The sequence below is a fragment of the Cervus elaphus genome, chromosome 8 (genome assembly GCF_910594005.1).
Source record: "Cervus elaphus chromosome 8, mCerEla1.1, whole genome shotgun sequence".
NCBI classification, from domain to species: Eukaryota; Metazoa; Chordata; class Mammalia; order Artiodactyla; family Cervidae; genus Cervus; species Cervus elaphus.
In genome coordinates this window covers 8,716,578-8,743,725 of record NC_057822.1, presented here as the reverse complement: position 1 = coordinate 8,743,725, position 27,148 = coordinate 8,716,578, and the positions used below count along the sequence as shown (strand labels likewise).

General features: G+C 57.0%; 1 protein-coding gene across 2 annotated transcripts; it reads right to left on the bottom strand.

Annotated features, from left to right (window-relative positions):
* Nucleotides 1-77: 77 nt before the first annotated feature.
* On the bottom strand, nt 78-16,951 carry SELENON (selenoprotein N). Of its 2 annotated transcripts, none has more exons than XM_043909290.1 (12): nt 16,749-16,951; nt 15,947-16,064; nt 12,169-12,302; nt 9,267-9,479; nt 8,967-9,091; nt 8,252-8,389; nt 6,542-6,623; nt 5,748-5,936; nt 5,276-5,381; nt 4,098-4,210; nt 3,907-4,008; nt 78-2,529 (listed from the first exon to the last, which is right to left on the bottom strand). In XM_043909290.1, exons 1-12 carry the CDS (start codon nt 16,929-16,931, stop codon nt 2,347-2,349), a joined length of 1,686 nt encoding a protein of 561 aa, XP_043765225.1. In that variant the 5' UTR covers nt 16,932-16,951; the 3' UTR covers nt 78-2,346. The 2 variants fall into 2 exon arrangements, with proteins under 2 accessions (XP_043765225.1, XP_043765226.1); XM_043909291.1 differs by having other exon boundaries at nt 78-2,517.
* Between the last annotated feature and the right edge of the window lie 10,197 nt (nt 16,952-27,148).

Genomic DNA, 27,148 nt, shown 5'->3' with positions numbered 1-27,148 from the left:
AAAAGTATCAGTTCTCCAGCAGAGGAGTGAGATGGAGAAGAGAACAGCATCCCACTCAAAGGAAAGGCACTTAGAACCACCCTAATCTCTTCAATTTTATTATAGGACACACTGGGGACAGTGGAGGAGGGTGGCAAGAGGGCAGCTGGGGGCCTCCCCCACCATGCGCCTTTGAGCACAGCAGGGGGTCAGGCAGAGGCATCAGGACAGGATGCAGGAAGTGCAAGCGTCACCTTCCCCGGGACAAGGATCCCTCATCATGGCGCTGGCCTTCTTAGCCCAGCGTGAGGGGGGAGAGCCTGCTGGGTGGGAGGGCTGAATGTCTGCTGACACCAGGTGGCTTGTGGGACGGGCTACTGCCACCCATGCCTGGAAGCACTGAGACATGTTTAAGTGCCCTCCCTCCCGGTAAGTGGCGTGAAAGCACTGGCCCCCAGGAGCGACACAAAGAACCCGGCCACGCCTGCTGGCTCATGCCCCATCTGCTCTAGAGAAGACAGGGAGACCCGACGTTTTGGTTTGAAAGGCTTTCTTTTTCGCCTCAGTGAAAACAGGCAGGGGAGAGAGGTGGGAGGGACAAGACAAAACACTCCCAACATCAAGACACAGGCTAAATGTCAACTCTACCACTGAGTCACCTTGGGCAAATCACTTCGCTTTCCTGAGACTCGGCTCCTTCATCTACAAAATGGGAATGATGACTATCGGCCTTGTGTCCTTTGTTGTGAGGAGTAAATGAGAAAATACATGTCATCTTAACGGAGTGTCTTAGATAGAAAGCTCTCAGTAACTAGCTGTTATCGTGATGCGTGATACAACATCGAGAACAAGACCGTGAGGAAGGCTCAGTGTGGAAACTCTAGTGGCGGGCAGGGGAACTCAGCAGGTGGGAGGCCGGGGAGTGCATCTGAGGAGATGTTTGCCTTCCTTCCCCTTTCAGGCTGAAGAGGGAGCCCCCCCCAACCCCAGTGGGGCGGGGGCGGGGCATATGTAGGGGTGGGGAGGGGCCTTCGTAAAAGCCCCAGGGCTCCTCATGGGCCCGAGTGGAGGATAAGGATACAGTTGGGGGTATACGGACCCCCTGGGGGCTATTTTTAAAAAGTTGGTGGAGAAGAAGGAAGAGAAGGGGATGTATCTTCCCACAGCAGCAACTGCAAAGACATCAAGCTGGATCCACCTAAGCTTTCAGATCCAGCCATCATGGGGCAGCTGCTGGGGGGACACCATCGCCCCCTTCTTTCTCCTCAGGGCAGGGGCTATCAAAAATACATATAAACTGTGAGAAAGTTCACATAAAAACGCTTTCTACATGTATAAAAAAAAGAAAAAAAAAAAAGACTGGCCGTGGTCAGTGGCTCGGGATGTGGACTCAGAGTGGCCAAGGGGAGTTAGTGGCTGCCCAGCGGGAGACAACCTGGTCTGGGCTGCCTGACAGCTGGGACAGCGCCTGCTCTGGGGGAGGCTGCGTTCTTTGGGCGACGTTTCTGTGGAGCTGAGGTCTGGGGTGGGGGGTGGGTGGGGGTGTTATGGAGACACTGGCTCCGTGCGTCTCGCTGTGACCCATGCTGGGGTAGGCCGGAGGGGAAGCTGAGGCCCTTGGCCTCAGTGGGCTCCTTGTCAAGGGCAGAAGCTTCCTTCACAGAAAACCTCCCAGAGAGCAGGCCTCCAGGGAGTCCTGAAATAGGTTCTGGGGTCCTTTCGTCAGATTGGATTGAGTGTTCTGGAGAGCAGCAGGGGTACAGTATGATTTCCCCTTCTGAAGGAGGGTTCTGCCCAGAACTTCTGGAAGGCTGACGTCACCTGGGGGGGGGGTGGCGGACATCAGGCCCAGGAGGGCAGCCAGGCAGGCCTCTGGCCTGGAAGAAGGCTCCAGACAAACAGCAGTGCTTCCGTGGCAGCCTCCCCCGACCCCAGGCCAAGGCTTCTTGATGTCTCTTTTGGAAGGGGTGAAGGTAGGGGAGGGGGTGGCCCTGTCTTTTTAGCACCCATTTTTCCCTACTGTTCGCCCTGCAAGGGCCGGGACTATGTGCCTGAGTGGCAGAGGTCCAGGGAGATGACCCCAGGCCATCTCTTTCGGGGTCCCAAGCAGCTTCCAGAGCCAGGAATGTAGTTAAAGACTGGTGGTGGCAGCCAGCACTCAAGGTCGGCCTAGGACCCCCTGTCCACCCACCTCCGAGGCAAAGCTCGGATGGCCGCCATTAGCTGACCCCAGTCCCCACGGGCAGCCTGAGAGGTGGAGCGGGAGGGCTTGGTGCGTGACACGTGGGAAGGCTGCTCTGGAGCTCCCGGGAGGAGAGGCCTGTCCAGCTCCCTGTCCAGCTGGTGTCTCACCGGCCGGCAGGCTCACTAGGGCTGGAGGAGGGGCAGGCCGCGCCGGAGGCCCTCCTTCAGGAACTGCATGTAGGTGGCCGTGGACGGGTCTTCAAAGGTGGACGAGAAGCTGAAGACGTGGTTCTCAATGTCCTCGGGCTTCATGGAGGTGATGTCCAAGAAGTAGTTGGCATTGATGTGGTGGACCTGGGAGAAGAGCTGGGTGAGGAGAACGGGGTTGGGGGGACTGGTGCCCCCTTTGGCCTCGACATTCCTTGTCTGGGCAGATGACGGACAGGCCGGGCAGCCCTGAGTGCTGCCGGAACCGTTCCCCCTCCTCCTCCACTCACAGGGCCCTCTGCCTTCAGGGCTCCACACCTCGCCTACCAGGCGAAACCTAAGGCCTTTCAATATCACCTTTCCTCACCAACCCCCACCCCATGCCCTTTGACCCTCTTGTCTCTGATCCCATAACCCCTGAAATCCATACTCACTTCTGTCAAAATACCTGCATGCCCAGGCCTGCGTCCCCATCAGCCTCCCACTCCAGCTTGTGAGCACCTTAAGGGCAGGTGCCCAGTAAACGAACGGGAGAGTGCAGGCAGAGTCCTGTCTGCCCAGCTCCGCCACCCGGGGCCCTGCTGGGCTGGGTCCACCAAGGGGGTTGTCCATGAAGCGGTGTGAGCTGCCTGGTACCCCAAGGCCTTCCCTTCCCTGAGCCTGAGACAGAAGCTTCCCTGATGGCTCAGCTGGTAAAGAATCTGCCTACAATGCAGAAGACCCCGTCTGATCTCTGGGTTGGGAAGATCCCCTGGAGAAGGGAGTGGAAAGCCACTCCTTGCCTGGAGGATCCCATGGACAGAGGAGACTGGTGGGCTACTGTCCTTGGGGTCGCAGAGTTGGACACGACTGAGGGACTGATGCTCGGGGCCAACCCAGCTCTCGCCCCTGCGCTGCTCCCCACCTGCCAACCTCCCACCCTGCCCACTCGCCAGGACTGAAAGGAGAAGGAGTAGCTTTGCTCAGAAGAGCAAGCGATGCTGAGGCTCACAGGTGAGCGCCTGTTTTCAGAGCCAGCTATGCTTCCTTGTGCAGCTTTTGCCACGTCTCTGAACCTTTGTGAGCCTCAGCTTGTAAAAATCAGCATTTGTGATCATCAATCTTGCAAAGCTTCAGTGAAATCCCACTCGAGGATGTGAGTGAGTGCTGTCAGGGGCCCTTAGGGACAGCGGGGGTCCTGCCTCGGCCTGGGGTGGCATCAGGTCCTTTCTGCTGTCACAAGGCCTGCCGCCTGCCACCCCCCATCCCTTCCACCCCAGGGCTGACTGCAATGGTCTGAGGTGAGACTTCCCTTCTGGGTCCACTCTGCTGTTACTCTGAGCCTGCCGCCGCCCACTGTGCCCCAGAGTGCTGCTGAGGTCCCCATTCTGAGGGAAGGTCCCGACACCTGCACAGGCAGGCCGAGGGGACATCATGGGATAACTGAGGCTCGGACAGGGGGTGGCAGAGCCAGACTGGGATGATGAGGTCTGTAAGTCACAGCCCTGGCTCGCTGCTTCCTCTGCCTGCGGCCGAGGCCGGGTGGCGGGGACCTACCACGGTGCCGTTGGGCAGGCAGATCATCATCTCCACGGGGAAGCTGTACTTCTCCAGGTGCAGGCCCGCCAGCTGCTGGTGGGATGGGTTCTCCTGGTTGTTCTGCGGGGACAGTTGGGCACGCTCCTGCCGCCTGGGCTCCACTGTCCCAGGGGCTCCCGTGGGGCTCTTCCCGCCCACCTGCCGCTCACCTGCAGGTCCTCCAGCTCCTTCACCAGGGACCAGGTGCTGATGAAGCTCTCGTTGAGGAGGGCGAGGATGGGCGAACTTTCCAGGACGGTCTCCCGGAGAGTCCGCCCCGAACCTGTTCGGGGAGAAGCAAGGTCAGGCACCCCACATGTCTCACTGGGTTTTCAATCAGCAGGAAACCTCAAGGACTACAGAATACTCTGTGCACCCAGGTGAAATAGCAGTGATTCAAACAGGGCCACAGAAGAGGTACTGAATATCTAGTAGCTGTAATTAACATCAGCAACATATTGGCATCTTGGGCTGAGACTTGGTGTTGGGCCCCCCGGGCCAGGGGCTTGCAGACACTGACAGCTTCTTAAATCCACTAAACGCTGCCCCAGGGCCTTTGCACAGACTATCTTTCTATTTATCTAAAACACTTCCTCCTGTCACCTGACAAACTCTTAATCAACCTTCAGAGTCTCAGCTTGTGTCACTCTTTCAAATAAGCCTTCCCTGACCCCCCAGTTACACACTCCTGTGCCACTCTGGACCTTGCCTTGTGTAAACCTGCCACACTTGTAGTGTCTGCCTTCTGCTCACACTGTGTCCTCCCTGAGCCCAGGGACCGCTTCCGACTTCCTCAGTGCAGGACGCCCAGCATCTAGCCTACAGCTAGGCACAGGAGGTATCCAGGATGTTTCTCGACTGGCTGGACGAGGGCAGGGGCACTGTTTGCTCCTCTTTGTACCCCCGTCAGGCACCCAGAGAGCTTTGCACTGGGGGTCTTTGGTGTATTTTCTGATTAAGTGAAAAGTGTCCAGGCTTTGGCACTATTTTTCTCTCACTTGTGTGCGACACTTCCCAGAGCATGGGCACTTTCACATCTGTTTTCACAATGGCGGGAGATAAGTATGTTATCCTCTTATCGCTGAGAAACCTGAGGTCTAGGAAGGAAAATCACTTGGCCAAAGCCTCCTGGCTGAAGACAGCAGAGCTGGGCTCCTTCTTCTGAGTCCAGCAGCTTCCTCGGAGCTCAGCACAGCACCCCAGGGCCCTCACCCCACCTCCCCACCCCACGCCGTCCTCAAGCAACCTCATGCTCTGATAGCAGAGTCCTATGGTCTCAGAGCCTTCTGCACCCACGAGGAAGGACGCCTCCCCCGACTCTCCCCTCGGACTGGCAGGGTCTCCTCACCTCAGCAGGACTGGTCGTCCAGGGCCCCCCACAGCAGGATTGAGTGCACCAGCTTGTTCTTGGCCTTGGCTTGGTCAAAGGCCTCGGTGAACGGCAGGTAGGTGACCTGGGGCCAAGTCGGGACAGAGAGAAGCTATTGTGTGCGGCCAGGGTCGTACTGCAGGGGCTGAGTGTGTGATGTGCATGTAGGTGTGTGTGTTTGTAGTGGACATAGGTGTGTGTGTATGTATGCACACGTATGGATGTGTACATATGCATGTATGTTTGTTGCGTGTGTGTGATGCTGAGCCAGGGGATGGCTCCTCCAAGTTCGGAAGGACAAAGGGGAGGCTCCCCAGCCCAGGCGGAGCCCCACAGGGAGGCAGCCTCAGCCCCAAGCCCTGCATGCTGCCCAGTGCCCACCTGCCACTCCTCAGCTCTCGTCCCAGCCCCATGGAGCCCGCCCCTGCCTGTGCCCGCTGCCCCGCCTCACCTTCTTGAAGGGGTACATGGCCACCTCCAGGCGCCGGGCTGCCTCCTCCCAGCTCAGCTCCTGCTGCCACTGGATCTCCTCAAACACAAACTGGAGGGGCTCCCCTGAGGGCAGGCGGCTGTCGATCAGGTTGCCATCCTCGTCCAGGATCACGGAGGGCACCGAGGGGCCCAGCGCCTCCAGCTCCATCTGGGCCAGGGGTCAGTGAGGGATGTCTCAGTGAGGGGCAAGAGTCCGCCAGGGGCCCCGAGAGACCCTGAGATACGCCACTCATGGCAGAGGTGGGGAGTCAGGCCCAGGGCAGGGCAGGGCCCGGTCAAGGCTGTGCAGTGAGTCCGGGACAGAGCCCACTGTCCAGCAAGGGCTCCACCGCGGGAAGCCGGCGGAGGGCCCACGGCAGATGCTGGACTCTGCGTGCAGGAATGCGTGTCTTCCCAGGATCCCGCTTTGCCTGCCGGGAGCTCTGTCATTCCCTAGCCAGCTGGGTCTCCCTGCAGCCAGGCAGAGAGACCCTGAGGCAGGGCCCTGCCGCCAAGCCCCACCTTCCGACCGGGGGCTCCCCAGGTGGCTCAGTGGTAAAGAACCCGCCTGCCAATGCAGGAGATGCAGGAGACCCAGGTTCGATTCCTGGGTCTAGCAGATCTCCTGGAAGAGGAAATGGCAACCCACTCCTCCAGTATTCATGCCTGGAAAATCCCATGGAGAGAGGAGCCCAGTGGGCTATAGTCCGTGGGGTCGCAAAGATTCGGACACGACTAGGACTAACCATGTAAGAGGACCGCCTGTGCGCCCACCTGGGGTATGTAGCCGATGTCCACCTCCATGTTGCTGCCCTCGCTGGCCCCGTACAGCCACTCCATGTCCACATTCAGAGACCTGGGGACGGGGGAGAGGGCGCCCAGGGCACACCACCATCATCAAAGGCCCGTCAGACATCAGACTGAAAGCCTGACACTGGCCCCATTTTATAGACGAGGACGCTGAGACTCAGCAGGGTGAACCCAAGGTCTCAGAGCCACTGGGATGTTGACGGCAGAGCCTGGGACCTTTTCTCTCCCCAGGCTGCCTCTTCTAAAGGCACTAGGACCACACCACCCTCCACTGACCCAGGCCTTCACAGTTTACAAAGGGCTTCCACATCCATGGCTCACGCACTGCCCGTGACCCATGACTCTTAGAGGCAGCGGCCATCAGTGCCTCCCCCAGCACTCGAGGGGGGCAGGAGTAAAAAACGGGTACTGTCTTCTCGCTGCAGGCTTCCTCCACTGTCTCCAGTGGGAAGTCTGGCCTGATCATGTGCAACCTGCAGATCCACCACATGAGGGCGCCCCAGGACAGGCTACCAGCCACCTTGGGCGGGTGAAGCAGGCAGGGTGAGCTCAGAGCAAGCGATAGGCCTGGGATGGCAGGGCCATCCCTGGAGTGGTTGCCCCCTGCTCCTTCTGTTTCATCCAATCCAGGCCCCCACCTCTACCCCTGGGCTGGGGGGCAGACGTGCCCTGGGCTGAGCCCCCGCAGCATAGGGACGTGCTTGCTGAGCAAGGGAGAGGAGGAGGGCTTGTCCTTCCTCATCCTTTCCCCACGGAGCTGGAGCCCCTGGGCCCCTCGTTGCCCTCGGTAACCCTGAAAGAGGATGGCAGGTCACTCCTGGTCCTGGGTTCTCTTCCCAGCCTGTCCTGGCAACCCTCTCACTCCTGCCTAGGACCCAGCCGCCCATCTAGCAGATGAGGAAACTGAGGCCTGGAGGGAACCAGGGCCCTGCCCACAGCCACTGATGCCACAGCTGAGACTTAGCTCTGGGCCACTCGGCTCCCAGCCTGGGTACCGTCCGGGTACAGAGTCATTCAGGCCCCCCGGAGCGGCCGCTTGCTATCTGGGACAAAGCTGGAAAGGCTCTCTGCATCTACTGCTCCTGACAAGAGGCTGACCCTGAGCAGGCAGGCAGGCAGGCAGGTGGCTGGCATCCAGAAGCCTCCCCCAGTCCCCACCCAGGGTCTGGGTTAGCAACTGCAGGCATGGAGGGTCTGCCCCTTAGGTCTCTGCATGTGCCGTTCCCTCTGCCCAGCTAAACTCTCCTCAGCCCCCAGGTCACTGCGCAGATGTCCCTTCCTTTGGGAAGGCTTCCTGCCCCCCCACCAGTCAGGTCCCTGCCCACCCGCCAGCCTTTCCCTAGGGTGCCAGGGCAAGGTGTGCTCATGGGTCTGTCAGCAGGTTGAGCAGGGGGGCGCTCCAACTTCAGGGAGGGGCTGCGGGCTGCTGCCTTGGGTCCCAGCGCAGAGCTGGCTGGTCACTCCATCATCCCATAAGTGTGTCCCAGGCGCTGCCTGGGATGACGGAATGACCACCTCCCTGCCCACAGACCACCTCATACTGCCTCCTCCGAGGTCAGAGCCAGGTGCCTCCCAAGAGAAGGGGCTCTGGGGAGAGACTGAGGGGGGCTGAGCTCCGGGAGCTGGCAGGGGGCACACGGGAGCAGGACACTGGGGTGGGACGGAGGCTCTCACCTGTGGTTGGGCACGAAGAGCCGGAAGTCGCGGACGTGGGTGGCATCTTTGGAGAGGATGACATGGCCGGTGAACTGGCCGGGGGAGAACCAGAAAGGGAAGTCGGGGGGCTCGCTGAGCTGGAACTCGGCGTGGATGCTGGAGGGAAAGGGCCTGGCTGGGAGGGGGTCCCCTGGCTGAGCAGGGCTTGCCTGCTCGCCCCCTTCTGCCCCAAAGCCTGGAACCCACACAGGGCCGGCCAGACTCTGGGTGGGGCAGAGGGCTGGGCGAGGGGCAGAGGAATGTGTGGGGCAGGGACAAGGGAGGCCCTCAAGGCGCTGCCCTACCCTTCAGGGCCCAGTTTCCATGCTGCCTTCCCTGGAAGCCTAGCTGACCCTCCTCTGAGCTCTCACAGCCTCTCCAGGGGCTGAGTGACCTGGTGTCACAGCTCTTATGCACCCCCTTCCACGTGGATGACAGTCACGGCCATCAGCCCCGTGCTAAAGCACACTCAGCACCTTTTTCCTTCCTCTTGGAGGAAGTCACCCCCTCCCTGGTGCGCGAGGAGGAACGTGAGGCTCAGAGAGCAAAGCTGCTTGGCCAGGCCCGCAGGGCGGTAAGTGGTGGTGATGGTGGTGTGGGCGTCAGGCCCTGGCTCCCGCGGCTGTACCCTTCCATGCTGCCCTGGAATCCCAGGCCCAGGGAAAGCAGGGACGGGGCTGCCAGGACCCCTCACCGGAACATCACGGTGTAATAGAAGTCACTGATGGCGGTCAGGCAGGCCACGGCCCCCTGAGGGGCAAAACGGGTCTTCACGAAGGGCCGCGGGTGGAACATGCTCAGGAGCCGGTGGATGATGACCTGCGGAGGGGGCAGTGGGACCTGGGGTTGGCTTGCAGGGCCCGACTCCCCTGGGTGGGTGTTGGCCCTGGACCAGGGGTGGGGCCAGACGGAGGCAGGAGCGCAGGGGGGTTAGGCCGGTGGCCTTGGGGTCCAGGTGCAGGGCTGGGGCATGGGGCCCCGGGGCTGCCCTCACCTCCTTGCCCTTGGGCGGCGGTGGGTAGAAGCGGTTGTTGGACAGGTAGCCAGTGAAGACACTCAGCTCACTGGGGATGATCCACCAGGGCTCGCCCAGCTCCACGTGGCCCCGGGGCGGGAGGAAGGGCCGGAAGTGGCGGGCGGCAAACACGGCGCTCGGCGAGGCTGCCGTCGTCCAGTTGCGGAGGCCGGACAGGGCCAGGCGGGAGACCTGGGGCAGGGGGACCGTCAGCGCTCTGGGGCACTGAGAACCTCCCAGGCTGCCTGGAGGTCTCCTCGAGCCCTGAGCCAACCCACAAACCCGGGAAACAGAGGCCCTGGGAGGCGCCTGCTCTGGTCAGGACGGGGTGAGCGTGGCTGGTACCGTCCTGCCAGAGCTGAGGCTCACTTCGCCTCCCCAGCTCCCAGCCTGAGAAGCAGTGCCCCTGTGGCCCCCCGGGTCCAGCCCAGGCCAGACACCTCTTGTGAGGACACGGAATCGAGGCAGCAGGAGGGGCCGCCTAGGACTGGAACCTCCTCTTCCCGCTCTCAAAATCCAGGTCCCACTTCCCTCTTGTGCCTAAGCCAGCAGACCAACCCCAGGTGCCCCCACCCTGCCCTGGGCTTCCTCAGCCCCTCCACCTGCCCTGCTTTCTGCTCTCTAAGCTCCCCCTCCAAGACTCCTCCCTGCAGCCAACGTCCTGGGTGAGAAGAATTCAGGAGTCTGTGGAGGGAGCAGCAGCCACCTTTGGGTGAAATCTCTAGGGTCAAGGGCAGGATGAGACCACAGAGGAGCGAGAGGAAGGGCACCCCTGCTTCAGGCGTGGCCTGGGCCATGCTGGCTGGGCACCTTGGGCAGGAGGAGGCAGGTCAGACCCTGTGCAGGCCTAGAGCAGGAGGCGGCCCTGGACCACGCGGGTCCCCTGGTCAGAGCCCCACCTTCAGTGGCTCTTCCCTGCCCTTACCAGTTACCAGCGGCAGCCGCCACGACAGTGAGTGCCTGGCCCCGCGCAGGGGTCCTCATCTGCCAGGGAGCTGTCCCACCTTTGACAGTAGCCGGTCCCCTCCTCCACCTCCCTGGTGAGGGGCCCTGGGCTCAGTGAGACTTGGAGAGGGGGGACTTGAGGAGCAGAAAACAGGGCAGGCAGAGGAGGTGAGGAAGCCCAGGGTGGGGCGGGGGCACCCAGAGTTGGTCTGCAGGCTTATGCAAGAGCTGAGGCGGGCGGAGGGGAGTTCTCAAAGCAGCTCACAGGCAGATTCTCAAAGCAGGGCTGGCCGAGCGGGGCCAGGCGGAGCCTGTCTGCCTTCTGGTCCTGCTCACAGGCTGCGGTGCTCTTGGGGAGAGGCTCACAAGGGGGGCCTGAGCTAGGGAGGCAGGGCTGGGGTGCTCTTCCAGACCCCACCTCCCCTGTCAGCGCAGGTGGGCCCCTGCACCTGTTCTCTCCGCTCGGTGGGAAGGACTCACGCTCAGACACGACTCCAGCCCATCACTGGCGAACCTCCTCTACCCAGACCTTACTGGACTCTCCCCCTGGACGTCCTCAGGAACCTCAACTCCAGCAGTCCAAACTGACCCCATACCTTCCCTACCAGACCCGTGCCCCTCCTCCAGCCCCCATCAAGCGATGGGTCCCCCATGCACCTGGCCACCAGCAAGAAACCTTAGATACCCCAACCACCCCTCTCCACCCCCTTCCTTTAGTAGCCAGGCCCTGCCTTTCTTCCCTCCCCCGCATCCCCCAGGCTGTCCTTCTTTTCCATCACCAAGGCCTCCCCTTCCCCCTTCCTGTCTTCCCATCCCACCTGGGAACTGGCCTTCTTCCCTCCCATTTCTCCCCAGCTGCCGGCCTGGAAAGCCTAGATCTGATGAGGGATGTCTCCTATTTCAAAATACACTATGGTATTTGGCTGCTGCAGGATGAAGGCCAAAGTCAGGCAGCTGAGCCCCTGGGCCATCAGGCAACTTCTCTTTCGGTCCCACTGATGGGGATGCCCCTGTACGTGTCCCCTGTGCCCGGGGTCCAGTCACCCCCTCTTTCTGCCCCTGGGGTCCTGCCAGGCATCTCCTGCCTCCAGGCCTTTGTTGGTGCTGAAGTGATGGTTCAGCTGAGACACAAAGGCTGAGCAGGTGTGGGCGAGGCAAAGAGAAAAGGTGTTCTTGGCCGAGGGACCAGCATGTGAGCTGGCTCACAGGTGGAGGAAAGTCTGGACATCTGGAGTCATGGACAGCTGAGAGGAGAGGGCAGGGGAGTGAGCAGGAAAGGCAGCAGCCCTGGGGATGCCAGATCCTGGGAGGGCTTGAGACCTGTCCACAGGGCCTTGGGTCTGGGTGGGGCTGGTTAGGATGGCACTTGTCAGGGTCATTCCCCACCCCAGAACCCCTGCCAGGGACCAAACTTCAGGTCCAGTTCGCTGGAGCTCAAGAGAGCACCTGTCAGATGCCAGGTGCTGTGCTAGGGGCCTGGGGATGCACAGATGTGCGTCACATGCCTTGCCCTGAGGAATCGCAGCCTTGGAGTGGAAGACTGACCTGTAGAAAGTAATGATTATAAGCAAGGTGGCTGCATCAGCATGGTCTCTAGCATACCAGCTGTTTCCTCCAGCCGGATCCTCCCTCCCCTGTTGACATCGGCCTGAGCCCTCCTCCCCTGCAGTTGCTGTCAATGTCATCCCCTCTAGGGAGCCCTCTGGGTCACAGGCTCATGCTTATCCCTCCCAGCTCCCCTACCAGATGGAGGGCCTGGGCAGAGGGGTCAGGGCCTGGCACGCTGGGTGCACAGAGGGCGCTGGATAAGGGAAGGAAGGAGAGATGAGCACAGACAGGCCATTCTCAGGAGGCGAGGACACACAGACGGTCCCCCCCCCCCCCCATCTCTGGTCCTGCCTCTGCGAAGCCCCCTCCCCCTCCCGCCCCAACTTACCCCTAGGAACCCATCTTTGCTCTTGGTCATGGACTCTGGGAGCAGGGGCTGGAATCGGGCTTCTATGGTGAGAGTCTCCTCGCTGGGGTCAGGGGGCAGCTCCTCCTCCTCGTAGCTGGCCGTAGGAGTAGACCCTACGAGACACAGATCGCTGGAGAGGGGTCCTGCCTCAGATGGCAGGGCCTTACTTCCTAGGGTATCTGCATGGGCCAGTGATTAAGGGAGCCAGACTTGGGAGGGATGGGGGTGGGAGGCTGTAACAGGTAACAATCACCAAAGTAACAATATAGATTACATCGTTTATCAAACATATACAAATAAATTGTATATGTATTGGGCTAGCTCAAAAGTTATTTGGGTTCTCCCATAACATCTTGTAGGAAAACCCGACGAACTTTTGGGCCAACCCAATATGATATACAAAATGTATATATAATTATACAACCTAGTATATCCCACACATACAATTTCTCCTATATATATTCACGTTTTAGTTTCACAGTAGTCCTGTGAGGCAGTATTATCAATTCCATTTTACAAATAAGAAATTGGAGGCTCAGAGAGTTGAAGTCACTTCCCCAAGGACACACAGCTAGGCCATGAATGAATCAGGATTAAAACATGGGCCTCTTTTACCCTAAACCTACAATCAACCACAACTCTCTTCTGGGGACATGAAGATCTCCAAAGTTTCCTCAAAGGCTCAGGAACCAGATGACCTGGGTTCAAGTAGCAGCCCCACCCCTCACCAGCTGCATGGTGGTTGGCCCAGGGGCCTGTTATGAGGATTAAATGAGGTAATCCACGTGGTGTTAGCACCAGTCCTGGTACAGAGTAAACCGTAATAAACGTCAGCTGTATGACTATTGCCAGTGGTTTCAGGGTTGGGGATCCACAGGACCAGGGCCCAAACCTAATTCTGACCCTAACGGGTCCTTCTACCAGGCCGGGCTGGTCCCCTTCTCTGAGCCCATCTCGGGTGAGGTCAGCTCTATTTCCTGGACCATTTTGGGGGCAAATCCCTCAGCCCTTCCCAGACTCCTACATGAGAGATGGAGCCCATGCTACTATGAATGTCCGGTCATGGGGGGCTCATGGAGAAGCAAGGGCTGCTCGGGGAGGTCAGGGAACGTGGAATCAGGCAATCTTTGGTGTCACAGAAAGAGCACTGGTCCTGAAGACAGGAGACCTGCTTCTCCCTGATTTCCTGGGTGGCCCGTTTCCCCATCGGTATAAGGAGGGGCAGGACTGACAGTAGCTGAATTTGATTCCTTGGATCTCTTCCTGCTCAGAGACCTGCCAAGCCTGTAGTCTTTCAAGGGTGGAGGGAGTCAGGATGAAGGCTTAAGGGGGGGGTGACTAATAGCAGGGTGGGGCGCCACGACCCAAATAACGGAATGAAGCATGGGTGGGTCTCCCCATGACTGCTCTCTCGGGGGCAGAGACCATTGCTTGGCATTTGTTGACGGACTGACAGACTGGATGGGTACATTCAAAGGAGTGCTTACCCAGGAATCACTGGCATCACCAGGATGCCTTTTTAAACTGCCGACACCCAGAACCCCCTGAGTCAGACCTACTCAGTCAGTCTTCAGGGGCTAGAACCTGGAGAAAATGTGCTTTTGATTAGCACCCCACCCCCCACCCCCAGTGGCTTCTGATGGAAACCCCTGTTCTAAAGCATCTCAGTTACTTCTGCATTTCTAAGTCAAGGCAACAAAATTTCAAAACAGCAATCTGGAAACCTCAGAGGAACTGAACAACAGGAATATGTAGGGTTACTGGTCGGCTTGCTTATCCAATCATTTTACTGTTATCACAGATAATTCTGAATAATAATGCCCTGCATTTGTGGCTCTTTGGTTTTTAAATAAAAAGTTGTATTTCCTGACTTAGAAGTAAACTTTGTTCACTGTAGACAATTTGTAAAAATGTTAAGTTACAAAGCAGAAAATTAGGCATACATAACTGTACCACCTAGAGAGGACTGTTTGCCTCTATTTCTTGCTTAGATTTGGTGTTTCTTTTTGGTTTTAATTTTTGTCCTCCCAACAACTTGGTTCAGTTTTGTACTCACAGGGGCTTAGGCAGTAATGGAGGGAGAGATTATTTTCCTCTGATGGAGAAAAAGATTTGTGTGAAAAAATTAAAAGCATCCCCAAGCCCAGCAAGCTTGGCCAACATGTCATTATGAGGGAACTCTGGCTCTCTAGGTGCAGGAAAGGACAAGGAGATGGCTGTGTGGCTGCTCGGAGAAGTGCGTGCAAAACACGAAGTCAGAGCAGCCCTCACGGGCCTGACCTGTGTACTTGCCCGTCTGCTTTCAGGATAGAACCTGACCGCCTCTGGGGGCCCCACACGTCTGCTCCACCAAATTAGCATTTTTCATCTGACTCTTCTCCTCTGACAGCGACCGCAGGCCACTGGGCTGGGACTAGGCTGACCTACCCAACCTAATCCTGAGACACAGAAAGCCCATCTCAGACCTCGGTGCTTACTTGCTTGAGAGCAGCTGGCGTCTCTTTCTGTCTTTCCCATCTATTGACCTACTTACACCAGGCGATCTGGGTAACAAGTAGATGCCCAAGATCAGAAGTTCAAGAAACATCACAAGATATGGACACAGAGGTTAGGGTGGTGATGGAGCAGTGGGAGAGACATTTTATAATTCATGAGAATGCTTTAGCTCATCTTTACAACCGAAATCAAATTACATCCAGGCAAAAACGGGTGACAAAGTAGGACAGGAATCTGACAGTTCCCCAGGAAAGTTTAATATTTAGTAGTATAGCAATAGCTCCTGTATATTGATTATCCAGGCTTCCCAGGTGGCACAGTGGTAAAGAATCTGCCTGCCAATGCAGGAGATGGAAACTCGAGTTCAATCCCTGGGCCAGAAAGATCCCTTGGAGTAGGAAATGGTAACCTACTCCAGTATGCTTGCCTGGAAAATTCCATGGACAGAGGAACCCGGCAGGCTACAGTCCACGGGGTCGCAAAGAGTTGGACACGACTGAGCACACATACCATGCCATTGACTATCTACTGCATACTGGGCACTTTGCAGACATTTTCTCTAATCCTCAAATCAGCTGGTGCAGGACCTGAAGACAGAAGCTCCCTAATCCTCGCTCTTCACCTTTCCATCCTGGGCAGGCTGGAGAGCCTTCCTGCTCCCCAGTCTCTCAAACTATACACATGAGGATCAGGCCAGCATCCATCTCACAGGCTCTGCTACGAGGTAACTCAGAAGGTGCTTAAAGTGATGTCTGGTCCTGAGAAAGCGGTCAGAGAACGTTAGCGTGTAATATTCACCTGTGAGGAAAACAGGCTCGGGGGCGGGGGGTGGGTGTATGCGTGCATGTGTGCGCACATGTGTGTCTGTGTGTGTACTCATGGTGAGGCAGCTTGCCCAAACCACTAGCTAGAAAGTATCTCTGAAGCCCAGGGCAGCTGAAGGTGCTTAAAGTGATGTCTGGTCCTGAGGAAGCGGTCAGAGAATGTTAACTTGTAATATTCACCTGTGAGGAGAACAGGCTCGGGTGTGTGCGTGTGTGTGTGCGTGTGTGTCTCTGTCTCTCTGTGTGTGTCTGTTTGTGTGTCTGTCTGTACTCATGGTGAGGCAGCTTGCCCAAACCACTGGCTAGAAAGTATCTCTGAAGCCCAGGGCAGCCTCCTCCTACTCCAGGCAGTCCTCCTGCTCAGAGCAGACACAGAGCAAGAACCAGAGGGCGGTGCCCCAAGTCCCTCCTCCCGGGTCCCCAGTTCCTCTGGGTACCTGTCAGCTTCTCAGCGATGGGCTTGAACTCCTCCGGGCTGATGTACATGTCCCGGTCAGCATCCAGGGAGGAGAAGAGGAAGAGGCCTTCTGTCCCCAGGGTTTTCAGTGCTGAATCCTGCTTGGGAGGAGGCGCTGGGTTGAGCAACTGGATACCCAACTGGTGTCCCTAACCGCTCCCACCACCACCTTCCTGAATTCTTTCAGCCCATCCATCTCCCAAACATCTGTCCAAATGCCACTTCTGCAGCCCCAGAGCCCAGGATCTCCCCCGCCTCCCCGTTCCCATCCCTCTCGGTCTCTGCTACACTCCGAGCCTTCGTCCACTGTCCACTCTCCGAGTGCCCGCTTTGTATCCGGAGCCATCCAGAGTCACCCTTTCGGTCCACCCATCGTCCTCCCTGATGTCCCCTCCCTACCGTCCCAGCGCCCCCGGCCCCGCCCGCCCGGGTGCTCGGGTCCCAGCCTCGCTCAGTGCTTTGTCTGCGGTGAACTGTCCTAGTCACCCAACCGCCCGCTCCCCTAGGAGCCTGTCCCAGCCCCGGCCTCATCGGGGCCAGTCTGCTCACCCCCGCATCAGTCCTTCCTAGCCCGCCCGATCTCTGGAGCCCCCTGTTTTCCTTCCTGGCCGCCCTCCCGGCCGTCCGGCCCCGTCCCCCTCCGGTCAGGCTGCCCTTCCATCCCCACCCCGTCCCCCACCGGCCCCCGGCCCCTCGGGGCCCTGCCCGTCGGCGAGCCCCGCCGCCCCGGGCCCACCCGAGTGTCCCCGGCCGGCCGTCGCGCCCTCCCCGCCGACTCGGACCTGCCTCGCGGCCGCCTGGGCCTCACTGTAGCGGGCGAAGGCCCGGGCGGCGGCGGCGGCCGCGGCGGCGGCGAGCAGCGCCCCGAGCAGCGCCAGGGCGCGGGCGCGGCGCGGCGGGGGCGCGGGCGGCGCGGCGGGGCCGGGGCCCGCAGGCCCGCGCTCGCCCGGCCGGGTCCGGCCCATGGCGGCGGCTCCGGGCGGGGTGGCCGCGGACGCGGAGCCGCGGCGGCGCGGGCGGGGCCGGGGCCGGGCCTGGGCGCCGGGGCGGGGCGGACGGGGGCGCGGGGTCCGGCGCACGGCGGCGCTGTTGGCTCGCGAGTCAGGGAGGGAGGCGTGCGGGGCTCCTGCTCCACACACACACCCCTGCCATCCGGCGGTGTCTCCTTCCTTCTCTTTCCTCTCCCCGAACGAAACCGGGCCTCCGCGTCGCCTAGCCCGGGGGCACTTCCAGGCCGAGCACTGGGAGAAGGAGATGCGAGGGAGGCCACAGGCGGGCCGGGTACCCACTCTCCCCGCATCCCACCCTCCCTCTTATCCGACCTGCTTTCTGATATGTCTCCAGTCATGGCGAAACAGAAAACTACCAAGTTCAGCCCTCTCTGTTGTTTCACGGGCCTGCAGGCTGTGAAAGGAAGGCCACCTCTGCAGATTCATTAGGGACAGGAGCTACCTGTGTAAGCACAGAGTTAGGTGCAGCGCTGAACCCTCACCCTCGGGGCCCAAGTTTCCTCACCTGTAAGGAGGATTCAGAGAGGTTCTTCTGTGCGTTGGTTGTTGTTCAGTCGCTCAGTCGTGTCCGACTCTTTGCAACCCCATGGACTGCAGCACCCCAGGCCTCCCTGTCCATCACCACCTCCCAGAATTTACTCAAACTCATGTCCATTGAGTCAGTGATGCCATCCAACCATCTCATCCTCTGTCCTCCCCTTCTCCTCCTGCCTTCAATCTTTCCCAGCATCAGGGTCTTTTCCAATGAGTCAGTTCTTCGCATCAGGTGGCCAAAGTATTGGAGCTTCAGCTTCAGCATCAGTCCTTCCAATGAATATTCAGGACTGATTTCCTTTAGGATGAACTGGTTGGATCTCCTTGCAGTCCAAGGGACTCTCAAGAGTCTTCTCCAACACCATAGTTCAAAAGCATCAATTCTTCGGAACTCGCCTTTCTTTATAGTCCAACTCTCACGTCCATACACGACTACTGGAAAAACCGTAACTTTGACTGTACGGAAATACCCGGGCTGGTGGGGGGTGGCAGCCCCCAGGCACAGGGCAAGGCTGGCTGTGAGTTACCCCTCTCCCCTGCTGGACCTGGCCTGGCCACTGGAATGGTTTTTCTGGAGAACAACACTTGGGGGAGGGTCTTGGGCATAGAGGAGGGTGGAGTTTGAGGAAGTACTTTCAAGTCCCCAGAAACGTTGGTTCCACTGGGCCTCTCTTCCGTTATATCAAGGGCCGGGGAGCCCAGGGGTGGCTGTGCCTGCACTTCCCCACGAGAGGGCAGCAGCTGCCAAAGCCTCTGGACAGGAACCCAGAGTCTGGGGAGCAGCCGTGCAGCCCTTGGAGAAGACCGCCAGCCCCAGGGCAGGGCACCGCCCAGGTCTGGGATGTCAGGGGGGATTTAATAGGTACTTAGCACCCACTGTGTGCTGGAACTTGGTGCCAGGAAATTCTTGCCATCCTGTTTCATCCTCAAGCCACCCACTGAGGCTTGTTTGCCTCATTTGAAAACTGAGGAGACTAGGAATTCCTTAGAGGTCCAGTGGTTAGGGGGCTTCCCAGCTGACTCAGTGGTAAAGAATCCTCCTGCCAATGTAGGAGATGCAAGAGATGTGGGTCAAGAAGGTCCCCTGGAGTGGGAAATGACAGCCCACTCCAGTATTCTCGCCTAGGAAATTTCATGGATATAGGAGCCTGGTGGGCTACAGTCCATGGGGTCGCAGAGTCGGACACGACTGATTACACACACAGGCGCACCAGTGGCCAGGACTCTGTGCGCTCCCTGCTTGGGGCCCAGGTTTGCTTCTTGGTCCAATAACTAAGATTCTGCAAGCCGCAAGGCAGGGCCCAAATAGTAATAATAATGAACTAAAACTGAGGATCCTGCGCCCTGCCACCCAGGTCTGTCTGAGTCCAAATCTCTTGCTGTGCTGCCTCTCAGGGGATGGCCCAGCTGACTGGGTGGTGGGCGTGGCACTGGTCTACCGCCACTTCTGTCCTTCATGGGCAGCCAGCCATGACAGTGCCATGAGGCCGGGGCCCTGCCTTCCTAGTGCCCTAAGTGACCTGGCACATGGTGGGCACTCTCATGGCTTTTGGATGACTGACACCCAGGGACCAAGAGTTGTGGACCCTGGACCCAGCCCTTGCCCAGCTCTCTGGCCCCCCATCCTCCGAGGAACCCACAGAGGCCCTACATCTGGTGTTGGCTTCTGAAGGCGTCCAACTGTTCCACTTCCAACTCATTACTGCTGGTGTTTGGGGACACCCTGCATACGACAGATGCTATTAGAAAACCAAATTCCGTTCTTTCAGGAAGCAAAACTAACAGAGCACAAAGCAGGTTGGGGAGGAAGATTGATGAGTCAAGGCCCCTGGAAAATAAATGAGGGACGTTTTCTTCACCAGATCACTTTTACTTATTACACTTGCTTTTTGTTAAAGACACAGGACCCCACTGGTCTCAGTGGCCCAGGGCTGGAGAGATGTGACTGAGATTGGGAGGAGGCGTGCCTCTCAAAGTTGGGAGGTTTCTGGGAGGGGCGGGGTGGGGGGAGAGGGGTGGACTTAAAAGATTTGACTCAGGTCAGTGAAACTCTGGAAAAAGGGTCAATCTTGGGATCCATCTCTGGGGAGACATCAGCTCTGGCCTTGACAGTATCCCACTGGTGGGCACCCTTCCCAGGAGGGCTTGCCTCCAAGCCAAGGACCGGGGCAGAGCAGGACAGAGCCTTGAGAGGTTGGGCCAGCAGGGTGGCTGTAGCCAGGGGCAGCCCTGCAGGAACTCTTTGGCACCTCCCGTGTGGGCAGGGTGACATTTGGTAGTAGCAGCAAGTGGAGACTGCACCAAGGTAAGTGGCATATTGGCCATGTCCTTCTCACCCATTAGCAGGGAGATCACTCATTCACCTACTGAATAAATAGTTACTGAGGGTCTTCTATGCTCTATTCTGGGCACTGGGGATCCATCAGAGGATAAAGCGAATCTCTGATTTTTTTTTTATTGAATTAAATTTTTAATTAATTTTAAAAAAGAAAGATCTTGAGAAGGATCCTGGTATTGGCAGTGAGACACTGAAGGTCTGTGATCTGAGGTCTAAGAGTAGACTAAGGAGGGGTTACCTCCCAGCCGCCACTTGACATTTGTTTCCATTCATTCCAGGAGGAAAGAGAAAGGCAGGGAGGTAGGGAGTGTCTCAGCAAAGCTGGCTTCAGCTCTGGTCATCTCACCTACCCACTGCATTTAAGGAGCTCCAGGTTAAGACTTTCAAAACATAAGGCACCTAGTCCGTCACTCAGGAGAAGGGAAATCACTCCAGGTTCCCAGAAATCTCCTATCTCAGATCTGAGCGTGTCCAGGGTTTCAGCTGGGCTTTTCAGGCCAACCAGCAGTTACTTGGTCAGCCTGCGGCCTTGACCCCATCTCTGGGAAGGGCTACAGTCAGAGGGAGTAGGGGAGTCTAGCCCCCAAGCCTTTGGAGGCACAGTTAGACAGCGAAAAAAAGGGCCCTGGTCTCACTGATTCCAGGAGAGAAACTGGTGTGGGCAGCATCTCTCCTGGGCTGGACAGAGTGAAGCTGGACACACAGCAGATCCATTCCTGTTGCAGCTTCCAGCCCCTAGAACTGCTCCCCGGCCTGTCTCGGCCTCCGCCGGTCTCAGCTGCTCCTGAGATGCGCCTGTCGTGGCAAGTCCATCTCCGGCCCGAATCTCTCCAGGGCCAACGTGAATCAGGTGGACGAAGTTCATTGGTTCCCCAACCACGGCCCAGTCAGTCCAGCTCCTCTTGTTCGGCTCGGGCTTCTCTACCATGCGGCAGCCCGGTTTGTCCCAAACTCGCTCATGTTGCCCGATGGTTCCGGGTTGACCGCTCTGCCTGGGGCCCCAGAGGGTTCTTGCTCTGATATCCGGACTGCCCCCTCCTCACTCCCCTCGTGTCACAGCACCCTGGGTGTACTCAGCTGGACAGGTCTAGAGCAGGTAGAGTCCTCGGCCTTAGCTGAGCAGGGAAGGGTCAGCGTCTCGGACCCCGAGAGACTAGCTGGGTCGGGGAGCGGGATGGGCAGGCCAGCACGAGGTCCTGTCTCCTACCGACTCGGAACCCGGTTCTGCTCTGGCTTCGAGTCGTCTGGCCGCAGCTGGCGGGGGGTGGGGGGGGTGTTTCTCTCTCTGTGCCTGCTAGGGTGGGGTTCCCGGGCTCGCTCCTCAGTACAGTGAGGGAGCCAAGGGCCAGAGTCCCTGGTCTTCTAGATGAATCAGTGGAATCTCTGACTCCCGGGAAGTGAGTGCCCGGCGAGAGGGATGCACGCAGAGGAGGATCCCCTTGGCTGTCAGGAGGGGTCCAGCAGGTCCGAATGCGGGAGGTCACTGGGTGGAACATGGAAGACCATTCCAGGGGCAGCCAGAACAGAGGCAGAGGCTCGAGGCATGTCTATGGCTTTGCGAGGATGTAGTCCGGTGGGTCTGGGCAGAGGGGGATTCAGGGCAGACGTGGGGGTGCTGTGAAGGGAGAGGCTGCAGGAAAGACAGGCTGAGCTCCACCCAGCTTGTGAAAAGCTTGGACTTCACGCTGGGGACAGCGCAGTCACAGTAGGGCGGGACCTTCCACCACTGACGCACCTTCAGATGCTGGGGCCCGGTCCCTGATCCCGTGTCCTGGCTTCTGCCTGGAGGCACAGGAGTTCCGTGTGCACACCTCGGGTGTCCGTGTAGACACTCCCACTGCTCCCCTGGAAGAGGAGGCAGGTGACCTTGGTGGCCGGGCCACGGCCTCACATCCCAGCTGTGGCTCTTTCTCTCTCACACACACCCACGCCCTCACCTGCCTGCCTTCTGGAAGCTTCCTCTTTTCTTCTGCTTCCTGTGTCCCTGGGGTATGGGCACCAGGAAAAGATCTCTCTCCTGCAGGGCGCTCTGCCACTCTCCAAGGAGTAAAACCAAGTGAAGATTTTTCTCTGGGCTTCCCAGGTGGCTCAGTGGGAAAGAATCCGCCTGTAACACAGGAGACGGGGGTTCAGTCCCTGGGTCAGGAAGATCCCCTGGAGAAGGAAATGGCAACCAGCTCCTGTATTCTTGCCTGGGAAATCCCATGGACAGAGGAGCCTGGAGGGCTAGAGTCCTTGGGGTCGCAAAGAGTCAGACACTACTTAGCAATTGGACACGCATGCACACTGGCTCTACTGGGATAACAAACCTGGTGGGGATGGGGGTGAGGTTAGTGGGTAGTGAGAGCCATTTGGCTGTGTTTTCTTGTGTCCCTCCTCAATTGTTTAGGACCTTGGAAAGTCAGAGGGGTGATTTGCCTCACACCCAACACTAGCATCTTGGCAGCAGTAATAAGCCCAGTGTTACTTGGGAAAACTGAGGCTTCTGTTGGCATTGCAGGAGTGGCTTCACCTGCCTGGACCCCATGGGCCTCTCAGCAAAATAGGTACCTACTCTGCGCTGGTCCAGGAGCACAGCAGGGAAGAAGACAGACTGTGTACTTCCTCCCTTGAACGTAAATATTCTAGCAGGAGGAGAGAGATGATAAAAACTCAGAGAAGATAGTTTCAGATAATAGTGAACTTGAAGGGGTAAGACAAGGTGACGTGGAGTGATGCAGGCAGGGGTACGTGACTTCAGCTAGTTCATGTTTACCCTGCAGCCTGAGTGAGAAGAAGAGGCCATTCTTTGGAGAATGGAGGCAAGGACATCCCAGGCCGAGAGAAAAGGAACTGGCAAGTGCAAAGGCCCGGAGGTAGAAACTAGCTTGGTGTGTCCAAGAAACATGAAGAAGACAGAGTGAGTCATCAGGAGAGTGACAGGAGAAAAGGTTGGTGACAGAGCCTAGGGCCATGTCATCAAGAATCTTGCAGGCTGTGGCAACAAGTTTCAGTTAGATATGATGGGAAACCCTTTCAGGTTTTAAGCAGGTGGAGTGACATGTGATTTTATTTTATTCATTTATGCATCTGTGCTGGGTCTTAGTTCCAGCTCGTGGGAATCTTCCATCTCCCTTGCAGCACATGGGATCTTTAGTTGCAGCATTTCAGACTCTTAACTGTGGCATGTGGGATCTAGTTCCCTGATCAGGGATCGAATCCACACACCCCTGCATTGGGAGAGCAGAGTCTTAGCCACTGGACCCCCTAGAGAAGTCTTTGTGATTTGTTTTTGAAAAAACCTTTTTTAATAGCCAAAAAAGAGAAGTAACCCAGATTTCTATTGATGAGAGGATAAACAAAAGGTGGTAGAGCTAAGCAATGGATATTATTCAGCAATTAAAAGGAGTGAAGCGCTGATGTGTGTTACAGTGTGAACAAACCTCAGAAACATTATATTGAATGAAAGAAGCCAGACACAGAGACCACATATTATATGATTCCATTTATATGAAATGTCCAGAATGGGCAGATCGACAGAGACAGAAAGTACATTAGTGGTTGCCTGGGGCGGATGTGCTAATGGATACAGCGTTCTTTTGGGGGGTATTGAATGTTCTAAAATTAGATTGTGGTGATGCTTGTACAACTCTGTGAATATACTAAGAAACATGAATCGTGTGCTCTAAGTGGATGAATTTTATGGCACATGAATTAGAATTCAATAAAGTGTTTTCTGGGTAGAGAAGAGACCGAGGAGAGCGGGAGTGGACGGAGGGAGCCAGGAGGCTCGTTTAGTCTCCTTGCTGGGCTCTTGAGGCGCTGTGGGAAGATGCAGTCAGCCATGTGGTGGACAGGGCTTGCTGATGGCTCAGGGGAGGGCGGTGGGACCAAAGACAAGCATCGATTAGGGCTTGAGCTCGGGCGAAGGAGGAAACAGAACAGGCTCTATCTTGAAAGCAGGACTCCATCTCCCGTCTCGGGCTGGACTGTGGACTTTGAGTTATATGCCCAGTATCTATGGAAACGGCATACCAACTGGAAAACCAGGCCCCCGGAAGGAAGAGCCCCAGGGCTCGTACCTAGACTCTCCATCGCCCCAGGGCTCGTACCTAGACTCTCCACGCTGAAGAGAATACCTTAATTATCTGTGTAACCGAATAGAATCATACATTCTATTATGCTTATTGGGGTATGACCACAGGCCTATTGATAATTGTCCACTACCTAGGCTTAAGGCATATGAATCACGGGTTAACTTTGACTGTATCTTTCTTTTTCCTTTGTTCAGACTAGTTTCAGGGAAACTTGTACACTTAGGGTATGCAGGTTTTCGCAAAAACTGGTCAGGGTCCTTGGCTAGGAGGAGACTCTGCCTTGTGCCCGCCGGTATAATAAACTGCAGTCCACTATCTGCATTGTCCTTCTGAGTGAGTTTGTTTCCCGGAAAGCGTGGCTATAACACGGGTAGATGGTAAGGCCATTTTTGGAAGTCTGAGAGGCCCAGGCTGGGGGGAACTGGGTCAGGTCTGCTGTGTGGAGATGCCCTGAGCTGCCAGAGAAGAGTCTGGAGCTGTGAGCTGCTGGACTGCAGACTTGGGGGTCGCCAGCCTCCAGATGACATCTAAAGCCACCAGATTCAGTGAGATCTCAAAGGAGAGTGAAGAGGCCTTTGGCCTCTGTGGCTGCAGCAGCTGAATGTGGTCCCAGACGTGGCTGAGCCTTGGAGTGCTGAGTGGCTTTGGCTGGACTCAACAGGCATGGGGCTGGGGCTGTGATTAGCCAGAAAATAGATTAATTTGAGGGGGTCACAAGAGTCTTTGGCTAGACTCTCAGACTGTCCAGGCAGAGAGATTTGTTTCCTGGGGTCAGGAGGGCCCACATGGACTGCTTTATTCTCAGCAGCATTAGCCTGGCTGCCACCAGCATGGCCTGGGGCCTGTGAACAGAGACCAGGCCCCATCCCTACCCTCGTTGGTCCGAGGAAGTGGGGAGCTGTTCTCCAAGGGCACCTGCGACTCTGAGGCACAGTCAGGGTTGAGAATCACTGGGCTGGCGCAAGCACTACATTTTCCTGTGTGGGGTTTTTGGAGCGCTAAGCATTGAATGACAAATCCGGAAGAATTTTTCCTTTTTATAAAACCACCCTCCCCACACTCCTGTTGCTCATTCAGGACTGGAGCCTGAAACTTTCAAATGCAGAGACAGCCAAGTTCCAAACAAGCCACAAAAAGCAGCGAATCTGACATTTGAGGGCCTATAAACAGGGTTGGGCGCAGGAGGACAGTGCGGAGTTAAGAGCCCCACGCTCTGCCCCTCGCGTGTGTTTTGAACTGTGGCCAAGCAGGGATTGGGGTCAACCTCCTGGTTTGCTCAGGACTGAGGGCCACCCAGTATGAAAAGCTGCAAGGCCAGGGCAGGCTGCGTTGAGCCAGCCGCCCTACAAGGGAGGGATTTGTCTCAGGTGCCTCCAGGGTGTTTTATTGCATAAGCTCTGATCTCAGCTGTGTGCTTCAGAGGTTTGAGCCACAAAGGATAGACAGCCAGACAAAAAAGCATGAAGGTCCTTCTTATGTAGGAGACAAGTCGTTACAGGTTGTCTCTTATCAATTGAGACAGAGGAAAACTCAGTGGAGTTCTTATAATTCAAAGACCAAGAAGGGAATTAAATTTTGTGCTGAAATTAGTGGTGGACGAGGTCAGCAGAGGACTCACTCTGGGGAGGGCAGGTATTGACAGGAAGCAGCAGAAAGATTTTCTGGGGGCTGGAAATGTTGTGTCTTGATGAGGGAGGTTTTAAGGTCTGTGTGTATACGGGTCAACATTTCTTCAGCTGTACATTTAAGATTACGGTCCTTTACATGTGTTGCTGAATCTGCATTAAACCTAAAATTTTTTTTTTTTTTTAAAGTAAATATTTCTATGACATTAGGCACCTTCAGTTTTCAACTATCTTTCACTCTATTTTCAGTTCGGGGCAGGGCTGAATATAAAATAAGAAAACCCCCTTCCAATCTTTTAAAGAAAAGTTTCATTTAAAACCTCAAGAGAAACAGGGCTCATTAAAAACATGGGAAAAGGAAAGTAGATTGAAGGGAGGACATGGGGTTGGAGGGGGAGAAAGGGAGGGATTTCTTTAAGGGCACGCTGAGCTCTGAGCTGGGAGACAAAGATGAAAGGGAGGAGGAGGCAGACAGTCTCGAAGGAGGTTGGAGGTAATGAATTGTTCCTCAACTGGAGGGATCCCGGAGAGACTTAACAGAGACAGAGGCAGGATCTCAGACAGGTCTGATGTTTCCCGGGGCGGGGGGGGTGGGGGGGGACTGGGGCAGGTCATCCTTAGGAGGGGGGCCTTAAAGCCACGGTAGGCAGCAGCTGTCAGGGCAGACCTCTTGGCCAGTGGGTGAGCCTTGGGCAGGCAAAGTGTGGAGGTCATATGGTGATTGTAAGTGAGGAGCCATGGACCGGAGGGAAAGCCCTGGAAAGGTGCAGAGTCAAGACCCTCCAGGAGGTGCCAGGCAGACCACAGGGCAGAAGGGGAGGGGGTGCTCCAGGCATGTAGGTGGAATCCAGGCCTGTGGGGGAAGCTTCTGGAAGGCCGTTGTCCCCTGGTTAGCATTCCCCATGAGGGGAGGGCGTGAAGGTGGACAGAGATTTATGTTTGAGACCTGGAACTCACTGACTTCCTGCCTGCCACAAATCCAGAAGGTTCCAAAGGGAAAAGGGAGATAGACCCTGGGCCCCACAAACAGCCTTGATTCCGCACATACACGGGAAGGAGAAGGGCCATCATAGGAAGCAACTTCTATTTTTAAAAAACCCAGCTGGGCTTGTTGAAAGGAGTTTGGGGGGGCGGGTGGACAGAGGGGAGTGGAAGCTGCAGGAACAACGGTCAAAGGAAAGCTGGGGTGGCTTGAAGTCTCCCAGGCCCGAGACCAGAGGAAGCCAGAGGCCGAGGACTGGCCGTGGAACACCCCGCAGAGGGCGCTGGGCTCTCTCTGCACTCCTGGGGGCACTGGTTCTAGAAGCTTCTGCTTAGGAACCCCAGAATGATTTTCCGCTGAGACTGATGTAAGGGGAGTAAAAAGAGAATTCTTAGGCATCTCCACTCAGAAGGGAGAGGAAACTTTCAAAAATGTAAAGGAGGTCATCTCAGGCCCCAGCTTAAAACCCCACCTAGCTTCTTGCTGCTCTCTGAGGAAGAGCAAGCTCCACTCAGTTCCGGAGGCCCTGCCAGTTGGAACCCGGTCAGTCGGATCTCTTGCAGCTGGTAGGACCACGTCTCCCCCTGGCTTGCTGCCTTCCGGCCCCTCGGACAGAC